General features: G+C 40.9%; 1 protein-coding gene across 1 annotated transcript in view; it reads right to left on the reverse strand.

The window, feature by feature from the left end:
- Positions 1-6,187: 6,187 nt before the first annotated feature.
- The window catches only part of LOC110520008 (voltage-gated potassium channel regulatory subunit KCNG4), a 29,508-nt gene continuing 21,424 nt past the window's right edge, over positions 6,188-14,271 (reverse strand). The window contains exon 3 of the mRNA XM_021596965.3: positions 6,188-7,645. Within this exon, the coding sequence (XP_021452640.1) occupies positions 6,776-7,645 (870 nt within the window). The 3' untranslated portion in view covers positions 6,188-6,775. The remainder of the gene's footprint in view (positions 7,646-14,271) is intronic.

A 14,271-nucleotide genomic window follows, 5' to 3' on the forward strand; every position in this document is an offset into this window, starting at 1 on the left:
CTTCGCTATACCCATGGAACCCCTTGCTACTCGCATTCGGGCATGTGCCGATATAGCTTCTGTTAAAATAAAGGACACACAGCACAACATTTCCGATGTTCTTTTGTTTTTGTCCAAGCCTAAAACTTCTATTCCACCCTTCCTTAACTTGATAAACACATTTGGCTCCTTCTCTGGCTACAAGATAAACTGGCAAAAAAGTGAGTTGATGCCAATATCACGGCCTGTGGATATGCAATTTCTGCAATCTACCCCGTTTAGAACAGTGATGGACAAGTTCACAAGCCTTGGCATTGTAGTGACGAGACCTTGATCAGCTATTGAAAGCGAATTGGGACATGAAAATATATCAGCTTAAACAAAATATAGATTTTTGGAAAACTCTGCCTATCTCCTTGGTTGGTCGTATAAACGCTATTAAAATGGCTGTCCTACCCAGGTTTCTCTACCTCTTCCAATGTCTACCCAATTTCATACCACAAAGCTATTTTAAGAAACTGGATTCAATAGTAAATCCATTTTTATGGGATAACAAGGCAGCCAGAATTTCAAAGGCATTTATGCAAGTACAAAATAGAGGGGGGCTTTGGCCTTCCTCACTTTAAACTGTATTATTGGGCTGCTAATCTGAACATTGTGTCTTTCTGGAGGGAAAGCTTACCTGCGATGAGACAGAAGGATATGCCTGCATGGCTTTTGATTGAGCAGGCCTCCTGTCAACGTTCCTCACTCCCTGCACTTGTTAATAGCCCATCATATGTGAAAAAATCCACTTATGACACTAACCCAGTCATTTGTCATACGCTTAGGATCTGGAAACAGATTAGGTATTTTCTTAACATACCCACTGTATACATTGACAGCCCGATTTTCCTGAATCATGCTTTCCACCCCGCATTGGATGATGTGGTGTTTTCACAGTGGAGGGAGAAGGGGCTCACAACAATTGGTAATCTATACATAGATGGTCAGTTAGCTTCATTTCAACAATTACAGGGAAAGTTCAACATGCCAACAACACATTTTTTCAGATACCTCCAAATCAGGAATTTCGTAAGGACACATATCCCACAGTATGGCATGAAGCCAATAGTCCTACATTAGATAGCTTGATCCTTGTCAAACCCCATTCAAAAGGCTTGGGAACAAGAACTTGGGTCAGAAATCTCAGATGAGGACTGGGTAGAAGCTCTCAGGAATATAAACCACGGTTCAGTGAATGCCAGACACAACCTTGTACAGTTTAAGGTGATACACAGGTTACATTACTCAAAAGTAAAACTGCATAAAATATTCCCGGACACCTCACCACTGTGTGAGAGGTGCAAGCAGGATGAGGGGACGTTGACCCACTTATTCTGGACATGTCCTAAGTTACATGTTTACTGGGCTCTCATTTTTGATTATTTATCTAGAGCCTTTGATAGAGTTCTAGCCCCAGACCCATTGACCGCTCTGTTTGGTACAGTTGATGGGAATAACCACGAAGGGAAAGCTGTCTCTCTTTGTACTCTATTAGCCAAAAGGCTCATATTGCAATTTTGGAAACTGGAGACTGTACCTACCTTTGGAATGTGGTTACGGGATTTAGGGAATGTAATACATATGGAAAAGATTTGATACAATACCTCCAATAGAAGTCCAATGTTTTACAAAATATGGCAGCCGATACTGGATAAATAGTCTAGTCGCGCTTCATAACTGGGTTGACGATCTGCTGCTACTCTGTGCTGTACTCCACTCAATATTTATTTTTGGCTTAACTACACTGCTTGTAATGACTATATGCTGTCTTCTTATACATGTACCACCTAATAGGATTTAGTTTTATTTTGTGTATGTGTGAGTTAAGTTTTGTTTTGTCCTCTAAATTGGCCTCTAAATTCAACAGTACAATGAATGTCATTGTTAGTATTGCTGTCTTTTTTATTAGATTTTTTATTGTAGAATAATAAACATATTATAAAAAATAAAAAAAGATTCTACCCCAAGCCATACGACTGCTGAACAATTAATCAAATGGCCACCAGCACTATTTACATGTACACTGCTGCTACTCACTGTTTATTATCTATTCATAGTTACTTTACCCCTACCTTCATGTACAATTGACCTTGAATAACCTGTACCCCCTGCACATTGACCTGGTATCGGTACCCCTTGTATATAGCCTCGTTATTTTGTTACTTTTTATTATTTTTTACTTCAGTTTATTTGGTAAATATTTTATTAACTCTTTCTTGAACTACATTGTTGGTTAAGGGCTCGTAAGTAAGCATTTCATGGTAAGGTTGTACCTGTTGTATTTGGCTTATGTGGCAACAAAGTTTGATTTGATTCGATCCTATTGCGTCGTCAGACTGTAAAGTGGCTTCAGAAAGTATTCACACTCCTTGACCTTTTCCAAATTTTTTTGCGTTCCTGCCTGAACTTAAAATTAGTTAAATTTAGATTTTGTCTCACTGGCTTACATACAATACCCCATTATGTCAAAGTGGAATAATGTTTTTAGAATTTTGTACAAATTAATAAAAAATGAAAAGCTGAAATGCCTTGAGTCAAGGCAAGCCTAAATAAGTTCAGGAAGAAAAATGTGCTTATCAAGTCACAAAATAAGTTGTGTGGACTCAATTTGAGTGCAATAATAGTGTTTATCATGGTTTTTCAATGACTACCTCATCTCTGTACCCCACACATACAAATGTTTGTAAGATCCCTCAGTCGAGCAGTGAATTTCAAAGACAGATTTAACCAATGCCTCGCAACGAAGGGTGCTGGTATATTGGTATTGGTAGATGGGTAAAAAAAAGCAGACATTGAATTTTCCTTTGAGCATGCTGAAGTTATTAATTACAGTTTGGATGGTTAATAAAAACACCCAGGCACTGCAAAGATACAGGTGTCCTTCCTAACTAATTTGCCGGAGAGGAAGGATTCAGGGATTTCACCATGAGGCCAATGGTGACTTTAAAACAATTAGAGTTTAATGGCTGTGATTAGAGAAAACTGAAGATGGATCAACAATATTGTAGTTATTTCACAATACTAACCTAAATGACTGAGTGGAAAGAAGGACACCTGTACATAATCCAAATATTCCAAGACATGCATCCTGTTTTCAAAAAGGCATTAAAGTAAAACAGCAAAATAATGTGGCAAATACATTTATTTTATGTCCTGAATAAAAAGCCTTATGTTTTCGTAAAATCCAGCACAACACATCACTGAGTACCACTCTCCATATTTTGAAGCATGGTGGTGGCTGCATAATGTTATGGGTATGCTTTTCATCGGCAAGGAGGACTAGGGAGTTTTTTGGGATAAAAATACATGTAATACAGCTAAACACAGGCAAAATCCTAGAGGAAAACCTGGGTCAATCGTCTTCCCAATTCACCCTTCAACATTACTATAACCTGTAACACAATGTAATTGATGCCAATGCCAAATATGCTGGAATTGCTTAGTTACCTAGTTACAGTTTTGACGTAAATCGGCTTGAAAACCTATGGCAGGACTTGAAAATGGCTGTCTAGCAATGATGAATAACCAACTCGACAGAGCTTGAAGAATTTTTTAAGAATAGTTAGCAAATATTGTACAATCCCTGTGTGCAAAGCTGTTAGAGACTTACCCAGAAAGACTCACAGCTGTAATTGCTGCAAAAAGGTGATTTTAACATGTATTAACTCAGGGGTGTGAATACTTACGTAGATTCGATATTTCCGTATTTCATTTTAAATAAATGTGCAAAAATGCTTCAAAACATGTTTTCACTTTGTCATTATGGGGTATTGTGTGCACATGGGTGAGACAATTCCTATGATTTTTTCATATACATCTGGTGTTATATACTTTATGGTTTGGATCAATGCCAGCCACCAAATGAGACGGCACAACTGGACAGTTAATGCAGTCATTAAAAGAAGCAGAACTCCCATCGATTAATACCCAAGTAGCTTGACTTTTCACTTAACATTTACACAGACAGGTCGCCGAAGATCCACGTTGAAATTGGACGTCTGTCCAGGTACCCAGGACGTCGGGAGATTATTTCCAAACCAGCCACTAGGGACAACAGTGAGCGCTATTACCATAAAGTAGGCTTGGGTTTTGCTAGGGCATTGTGGACAGGTATCGCGATGGCTGTAAGCCGCGAACTCTGAATTCTTGGTCGTGTGATAGGCACTCATTAAATGTTTTACCATATCGCAAACCTTAACCCTTAACTTGGACAAACATCAGAATCTGAAGTCAAATTGGTCAAATCATGAGATTTTGTTGCATTTACAATCCAGCATCATATTTATTTTAGTGGGTTCTCCCACCACAAAACTTTAAGTTGCTATAGAAGTACTTTCCAACTTTTCAATCGGTCTTTATACATTGAGTCCAATTAAAGATTGTTCACTGACATGCACCAACCTGACTACCCGCTACATGATCCTACCACAGAGAAGGGGATACAGCACTGGCAGAGTCCTCCGCAACCAGAGTCAACTGTCCAGCATCAATGCAATAACTTAATAGACTGAAAGATTTGACCATAGCCACTGCCATCAGACTTTTTAATAACCAAATAGACTTTTAAACTGTAATTGATTAGGACCTTTTTAATTGAACGTAGTATCCTGTGTTTTTTTAAGCATTTATCTAAATGTAACTGCATTCTGCATAATTAAGTTTCGTCGACTGCAAGCATGAATGAAATAAATCAAAATAAAATGGTTAGAAGTGATAAATTAAAATAACCTACCAAGAGATCTGGTTGAGTAGCTGCTGACATACCCAAATTGTTCCAAGAGTCCAGAGAGAGAGGAAAAATAGTATCAATGACTGTGGCTTTAGACATGAATGATGACTTTTGATAGACCAATTGATCTGAAGAAGTGATATGTCAATAGCCTTATAGAGCAATAATTAATGAGCTGTATTGCTAAAAGCATCTTTATAGCTAGGTTTTGTGCATGCGAAGAGGCATCCATCCACCAGTGCAGTTAAAAGACACAGCTAGTGCCTCCTGGGTGGCGCAGCGTTCTAAGGCACTGCATTGCAGTGTTGAGGTGTCACTACAGCCTGGGATTGAACCCATGCTGTGTCACAACCTGCCGTGACCGGGACTCCCATAGGGTGCAATTGGCCCAGCGTCAGATGGGTTAGGGGAGGGTTTGGCCGGGGGAGCTTTACTTGGCTCATCTACTCCTTGTGGCGGGCCGGGCGCCTGCAGGCTAACCTCGCTCGTCAGTTTCCTCTGACACATTGGTTCAGCTGACTTCCGGGTTAAGCAGGCGTGGCATGGCAGGTCATGTTCCGGAGGACGCATGACTCGACCTTCACCTCTCCCGAGCCCATTGAGGAGTTGCAACGATAAGACAAGATTGTAATCAAGAAAATGGAGAGAAAAAGGGGGTAAATTTTTTTTTTTTACACAGCTAATATGTCCAAATGAACCATTATGATTACAATGACTCACTACTCAAATTTCAATCTCACTGCCCAGCTCTACAGATGGATTTACAGTGTAAGGGTAATATGCCAACTATTCAAGTATGTTACATTCTATAACGTCTTACATCATTGTAAAAAATAGGCTGGCCATATTCAGATAATTATAAGTTTACAAGAGTCTTGTGTGATTGTAGAGGATTGGAACATAAAGCAAATTCAAAGCAATATTAGAGGGATTTCAACCTTCTGATTCTGGCAGGTCACATTGAGATTGACTTTAATTTAAAGGTAGACTCAGAGAGATGACGTTGCCATGAGAAGCACAACAGATATTGGCCGTGTTCCACTTCTTAGACCTTGACAGATCTTACAATGCCTGGATAGGTATTTTACCTATCAGCTAACCACATCATATGTTGTAGCAATCTGTCAGTTGATGACACAATCGATGACGTGGCACACAACCATTGGTTGATGCATGCAACTTCTAAGCAGTGGAACGCGACCACGTTCCCTGCTCAGACGCTGCATGCTTCAACAAATAGATGTATAATTTAACAATATGTTTATTATTGCCTTGGATTTAATTAGAACATATGGATTTAATTAGAACGTATGTTTGGATACTTAATTATTATGTTTTATAGTTTTTTGGGGGTGGAACTGCAATTTGTACCACTTCTGTAGAATCACCCATATATCTTCCCAGAAAGACAAAAAAACAACGACAACTGCGTAGTTGAGATCACTTGTGTTTTTATTTAGAGCCTTACAAAGTTAATTCTACACACATGGCTCTCTTTCTCAAGCAGATTATAAAAGCTCTATGATCACTGCTTGTCGAAGCGTGCGGTGGCAAATAACTCCATCTCCGTGACTCCAAACACTCAAGCAGCCAAATCCAGGGTAGTCTGTGTGTATCTTTGCATTTGTTGCAGCTAAAGAGAGAGGACTTATCCAGCACGGAAGAGTCAGAACCATCCAGTATGATATCTGCGGTCTTTTAAGTACAGCTTTTAAAGCCTCTCAAAAATAAAATTGCTTGAGCTCAGTCAGCCAGATGTCAAGGGTAGACAGGTGGCTACGGCTTCCATTTGTCCTTCTGGACCTTCTGATCTCAGACAGAGATTGAAACTAAAATGAAAACAAGTATGTGGTGAGTGAACTACGCAATATTTTCAAAGAGAGAAGAAAGCAATGGAGAGAAAAAAATGACTTTGGATTGGATATTTTACTGCATCATCTATTAAGTCTATGATGAGTGAGCCTGCTGAGGCCTCCCTGTCCCCAGTATGTGGGCCGGGACAGGTGGGGTCTGTTTGACTGTCTAAAAGGCTCCTGCTGGCAGCCTGGGGCTGTGGCTACGCTGGTTAGCCTCAACACCATTCTCCAGCAAGGACAGGGACTCCAGAGAGCGAGTGCTCTCCGTGTCTGGACAAATGTGGCGCAGCCCTGGGGGCGGGAAGTCCTCGCTCCCCTCCTGGCTCTCCCCGCTGGCTGCCGCTAAGGCCGCTGCCGCCGCACACTCCTCCTTAAACAGGCGGTCATGCTCCCGCTTGAGATCCTGGTAGCTCTTAGAGAACATGTGGAAGATGGAGGTGGCAGGGAAGGCCATGATGAGGATGCCACTCAGAATGCTGCTCAGCGCCACCACCTGGCCCGGGATGCTACGTGGCACCATGTCTCCGTAGCCCACCGTCGTCATGGAGATGATGGCCCACCAATAGGAGGCAGGGATACTGCTGAAGTCCTCGACTCCGGTCAGCTCACTCTCAGCCAGGTGGACCAGCGGGGAGAAGAGGGTGACAGCCACACACAGGAAGAGTAGCAGCAGGCCAAACTCTCTGGTGCTCCTCCTCACCGTTAGGCCCAGGGTCTGCAGGCCCAGAGAGTGACGGGCCAGCCTCATCACATACAGGATCCTTAGGGCCCTCAGGATCCTCAGCACCAGGCCTAGCTTGTCCAGGTAGCTGGTCCCTCCGGCCTTCTCATGGTCCATGGCCGGGTCATCTTCATCCACCACCAGGGACACGTAGTAGGGCAAGATGGCCATGGCGTCAATGACGTTGAGGGGCCCACGGATGAATTCCAGCTTGCTGCGAGCCTGGATGAAGCGCAGGATCCACTCCAGGGAGAACCAGGCCACACACACTGTCTCCACAATGAACATATTGCGACACTTCTGAGAACACTCGCCCTGAGAGAGAGAGAGAGAGAGAGAGAGAGAGAGAGAGAGAGAGAGAGAGAGAGAGAGAGAGAGAGAGAGAGAGAGAGAGAGAGAGAGAGAGAGAGAGAGAGAGAGAGAGAGAGAGAGAGAGAGAGAGAGAGAGAGAGAGAGAGAGAGAGAGAGAGAGAGAAACAATTTGGGGGGAAGGGGGGATGAGAGAGAGGAGAAGGGATGGAGAGGGAGAATCGGAAAAACCGAGAGAGGAGTAGGTAGACAGTGGTCAAGTGGAAGAAAGAGAGAAGGACACACAAGGGGAGGGACAGATATCAGTGGGTTAGATAACCATCTAGTAATTAATATATCAGCTCAATTCATTAGGCAGGATCAAAGATTAATTCGACACACTCGACAAACACAAAAGACAAACAAGCCAGAATTCCCTTTAACTGCCTTGAGAGGGGCAGGTAATTAAACACTCATAGGCCAGTAAAAATACTATTCCCAGCCAGCTACGCAGATCACAGACGCAGGCGCACGCACGCACGCACACACGCACACACACAAACACACACACTTTCCCTGTCTCATCCCTCACACAAACACCCTCTCATTTATCACCTCCCACCCCCACTTTCTCTTCTTCTCACACATCTCTCGCCCTAATTTCTCTCTCTCAAATCAATTTCAATTTAAGGGGGCTTTATTGGAGTGGGAAACATATGTTTACATTGCCAAAGCAAGTTTATTAGATAATAAACAAAAGTGAAATAAACCCAAAAAATTACAGTAAACATTACACTCACAAAAGTTCCAAAATACATTTAAAATGTCATATTATGTGCAAATATTTAAAGTACATTAGGGAAAATAAATAAACATAAATATGGGTTGTATTTACATTGGTGTTTGTTCTTCACTGGTTGCGATTTTCTTGTGGCAACAGGTCACAAATCTTGATGCTGTGATGGCACACTGTGGTATTTCACCCAATAGATATGGGAGTTAATCAAAATTGGGTTTGTTTTCGAATTCTTTGTGGGTCTGTGTAATCTGAGGGAAATATGTGTATCTAATTAAGTATTCTGCCTATGTGTACTCTCTGTTTAGGGCCAAATAGTGTTCTAGTTTGCTCTGTTTTTTTTGTAAATTGTTTACAATGTGTCAAGTAATTATCCTTTTGTTTTCTCATGATTTGGTTGGGTCTAATTGTGTTGCTGTCCTTTTTCAGGTAACCTTTATTTAACTAGGCAAGTCAGATAAGAACAAATTCTTATTTACAATGACGGCCTAGGAACAGTGGGTTAACTGCCTTGTTCAGGGGCAGAATGACAGATTTTTACCTTGTGAGCTTGGGGATTCAATCTAGCAACCTTTCGGTTACTGGCCCAACTCTCAAACCACTAAGCTACCTGCCGCCCATGCTTAAGCGTTACAGATTGTGCAATATACATTTAAAGGTAATTTCAGATTGAGCTGACATATGCAGCGTTTGCAGTAATTGCAGCCTCCGCTAACACGGGAACATTGCCTTTAAATTTCAATCACGTTGTGATATGGAGCTAAATAGGTCATATTGTATATTTGCATGTTTCCAATTCATGATGCTTTTCTGTTGTATGTGTGTTTGCCATTAATCCCCTGTCAAGTGTGTGTACCCCTTCTACGGGCCAATGGAGAATACAATTAAAAGGCATGCATGCTCCAAAGCCTACTAGGAGGGACTGGAATGGTGTAAAGTCAAGTGTAAAGTCAGTGTTATCTTCCTGTGTGTGTCTCCTGCCTTCCTTTTCAGGGCAGTGGTGGTAGAGTCAGGGCTGCTCTAACCTATGGCCTGCTGTAGGGTTATTGACCTCTGTGTTGAGAGGTTAGTCACTGTCCCTCCAGCTCTCACAGGCTATCATGCATCTGGCCACTGGAGGGGAGATTTGTCCTTCTCTCTGTAGGACTTTACCTTTCCTCCACTACAGAGATCTGGCAAATATTTCATACACTACAGGGATCTGGGAATCTTTCCTCCACTACAGAGATCTGGGAATCTTTCCTCCACTACAGAGATCTGGGAATCTTTCCTCCACTACAGGCATCTTGGAATCTTTCCTCCACTACAGGGATCTGGGAATCTTTCCTCCACTACAGGGATCTGGGAATCTTTCCTCCACTACAGGGATCTGGGAATCTTTCCTCCACTACAGGGATCTGGGAATATTTCCCCCACTACAGGGATCTGGGAATATTTCCTCCACTACAGGGATCTGGGAATATTTCCTCCACTACAGGGATCTGGGAATATTTCCTCCACTACAGGGATCTGGGAATATTTTCTGCACTACAGGGATCTGGGAATATTTTCTACACTACAGTGATCTGGGAATATTTCCTCTAGTACAGCGATCTGGGAATATTTTCTATACTACAGAGATCTGGGAATCTTTCCTTCAGTACAGCGATCTGGGAATATTTCCTCTAGTACAGGGATCTGGGAATATTTCCTCTAGTACAGGGATCTGGGAATATTTCCTTCACTACAGGGATCTGGGAATATTTCCTCTAGTACATGGATGTGGGAATATTTCCTTCACTACAGGGATCTGGGAATATTTCCTCTAGTACAGGGATCTGGGAATATTTCTTCACTAATGGAACTTTAACCTTTACTCTTCCTCTCCATTATTCAGTCCATCTACTGCTCATTTCTTAACCTTCTGGGACTTGTCTACCTTATAATGTCAAATCAAATCACATTTTGTTTGTCACGTTTAGCTAACAACAGGTGAAGACTAACAGTGAAATGCTTACTTATGGTCTCTTCCATAAGTAAGCATAAGTAAGAATAAATACACAATGAGTAATGATAACTTGGCTATATACAGTACACAGGGTACCAGTAGCAAGTCAACTTGTATGTATGATGTATGATGTAATTGAGGTAGATATGTACATATAGGTAGGGGTAAAATGATAAGGTATAGGTAGGGGTAAAGTGAGGCAACAGCGTTTGTGATGAGTCAAAAGTGTTAGTGCAAAGGGGGGTCAATGCAGATAGTCTCTGTAGCTATTTGATGAACTATTTAGCAGTCTTATGGCTTGGGGGGTACTTTTTGTACCAGACATGGTGCATCGGTACCACTTGCCATGCGGTAGAAAAGAGAACAGTCCATGATCTGGGTGGCTGGAGTCTTTGACAATTTCTAGGGCCTTCCTCTGACCCACTGGTATAGAAGTCCTGGGTGGCAGGTACAGTAGCTCGGCCCCAGTGATGTACCGGGCCGTATATATTACCCTCTGTAGCACCTTGCGGTTGGATGCCAAGCAGTTGCCATACCAAGCAGTGATGCAGCCAGTCAAGATGCTCTCAATGGTGCAGCTGTAGAACTTTTTGAGGATCTGATGACCTCTACCTCTATCCATTTAGAGAGCTGACCTGAGCTGAGAGGTAAATCTGCCTTACACTCTGGGACATTGAGCACATTAAGGCAGAGTGCCACTCTCCCACTCATCTGCATAATGGTTCATTTCTCACAGCTAATGCACTCCCTCTGACCTTATCTTACTGACTCGTTCTGTACCAAATGTTAATGACGTTTCATTTCAACAGCAGCAGTCAATTCAACCCGGCTGCTGCCAAAGTGCCTCTGACTGGAAAACACATCATCATGATCAGTATTGAAAAATTCCAAAGTCGGAATGTGACAAGTATAGTGACGGAATAGAATAATTGAAAATAGTAAATGAGAGTAACATACTTTACAACCAACAGCTGCAACTGAATAATATGCCTGCCATGTACAACAGCTACCTACCCTCAGAAAGGGTTAGCAACATTCTCAGAGATGCTTCTAACAGAATAGCAGTGGAGTTATCACTCAATGGCACCCCAATTACTAGAGTGAAATTGGTATACTCTTTTGCAAGGCTTTGGTTCAAAACCTAAACAATTATTAAGCTGAATAATTCAAATCAGCTGCCATTCAGGAAAACCACTTTTGAAACATCTGACAGTAAGAGAGAGGGAGAGAATTCTGACCATGTACAATGCATGTTTTTAAGCCATTAATGAAGGGATACTTCGGGATATTGGTCATGAAGCCCTTTATCTACTTCGCCAAAGTCAGATGAACTCATGGATACAATTTGTATGTCTCTGCATCAAGTATGAAGGAAGTTAGAGGTCGTTTTGAGTGCCAATGATAAATTGTGTTAGCGCAATGACTAGAAGTCTATGGAATCAACTAGCATGCTAGCAGTTACCATAGACATCCAGTCATTGCGCTAAAGCTAGCTAGCAATTGCACTAAAGCTAGTTAGCTTCAAACTGCACGCAGAGACATTAAAATGTTATCCACAAGTTAACTCTGAGGAAGTGGATACAGGTCTTCATTGCCAAATCCTGAGGTTTCCCGTTAAGCAAAAGAAAGATGATGAATTAAATCCTTTGTTTACATGGCTATAGAGTCTACGGCTTGACCTTTTCAAAAATGTTGCTGTATTACAGAATTTATTTTAAATGGATTAAATTGAGATTGTATCACTGATTTACACACAATACCCAATAATGGAAAAGTGGAATTATATTTTTAGAAATGTTTACAAATTAATAAAAAATTACAAGATGAAATGTCTTGGGTCAATAAGTATTCAACCCATTTGTTATGGCAAGCCTAAATGAGTTCAGGAGTAAAAATGTGCTTAACCAGTCAGAAAATAAGTTACATGGACTGAGGGGTTTGCAAAGAATGGTTTACAAAGTAGGCAAGTGGTTCGCAAAAGCAGACATTGAATATCCCTTTGAGCATGTCGCAGTTATTAGTGTTATTAATTACACTTTGGATCATGTAGGCTGTCATTGTAAATTATTATATGTTTTCAACTGACCTAAATAAAAGTTAAATCAAATAAAAAAAATGTATCAATACACCCAGTCACTACAAAGATACAGGCACCCCTTCTAACTCAGTTGCCGGAGAGAAAGGAAACCCCTCAGGGATTTCACCATGAACCCAATGGTGATTTTAAAACAGTTACAGAGTTTCATGTCTGTGATAGGAGATAACTGACGATGGATCAACAACATTGTAGTTACTCCACAATACTAACAAAATATTCCAAAATATGCATCCTGCTTGCAAAAAGGCACTAAATTAATACTGCAAAAAATTTTTGCAAAGAAATAGCTTTTTGTCCTGAATACAAAGCGTTATGTTTGGGGCATCACTGAGTACACATCACTGAGTACCACATATTTTCAAGCATGGTCCTTGCCCTAGTCAGGATAAAAAGAAACGGAATAGCCAAGCATAGACAAATTCACCTTTCAGCAGGAAAATAACCTAAAACACAAGGACAAATATACACTGGAGTTGCTTACTAAGATGACATTGATTGTTCCTGGGTAGTCTAGTTACAGCTTGAACATCTATGGCAAGACTTGAAAATGGTTGTCTAGCAATGATCAATCAACTAACTTGACAGAGATGGAATAATGTTTTAAAGAATAATGTGCAAATATCGTACAATCCAGGTGTGCACAGCTTTTAGAGACTTACTCAGAAAGACTCACAGCTGTAATCACTGCCAAAGGGGATTCTAAAATGTACAGTATTGACTCAGGGGGTTCAATACTTATCTTATTAAGATATATTAGTGTTTTACTTTCCATTAGTTTTCCATTTAATTGTAGAATTGATCTTCCACTTTGACATTTTGTGTGCCGGTAGATCGTAGACAATTTTTTAAAATCAAATACATTTTAATTGACTTTGTAACACAACAATGTTGAAAAAGTCAAGGGGTGAGAATACTTTCTGAAGACACTGCTTTAGGGCTCTCTATTCAATCTGTATCGCTGAAGTTCAGATTGAATAAAACCCCTAGTGTTTATAGTCTCTTGTACATGCCTTAGCTGATTCAGTTCTAGGTGCTGAGATTAGTGTCTCTAGCAGTGTGAAACTATGCACATTTCTCTGTGAAAGACCAACTCTTCACATAAGAGGCAATAACAATAGAGCTCTAAAAACAGTCAGGTGTTCTTTTCACAGTCAAGACTCCCACAGACTCATTACCCTGGAAAAGAGAAGCTTAAGTACGACTGTAAGAGTGAAAACTCCTTTTGTGGTATTGATCTTGTAATTGCCCGTGTAGCAGATTTACTGTATGGTTTTGTCCCTCTCGCACTGTCACTTGTCTTCAGGTACTTCAGACGTGCTGCAGCTCTAACAAGGATATGGATCCGGATGAACTCCCTTACCATCAAATCAAATTAAATTGAATTGGTCACACACATATTTATCAGATGTTATTCTGGGTGTAGCGAAATGCTTGTGTTCCTAGCCCAAATAGTGCATTAGTATCTAGCAGTTCACAACAATAAACACTAATCTAAAAGTAAAATAATGGAACTAAGAAATAAATATTAGATTGAGTAATGTCGGAGTGGCATTGACTAAAATTCAGTAGAATAGAATACACTATATACATATTAGATGAGTAAACCAGTATGTACACATTATATAAACATTATTCAAGTGGCTATTGTTCCATTATTATAGTGACCAGTGATTCCAAGTTTATGTACAGTATATAGGGCAGGAGCAAAATGTTGTTTAGTTTGCTGTTATAACTGTATGTGTCTATGGCTGCGTACATATGTAACCGATGTA

The sequence above is a fragment of the Oncorhynchus mykiss genome, chromosome 1, assembly GCF_057628025.1.
Source record: "Oncorhynchus mykiss isolate SJ-2025 chromosome 1, ASM5762802v1, whole genome shotgun sequence".
Lineage (NCBI taxonomy): Eukaryota > Metazoa > Chordata > Actinopteri > Salmoniformes > Salmonidae > Oncorhynchus > Oncorhynchus mykiss.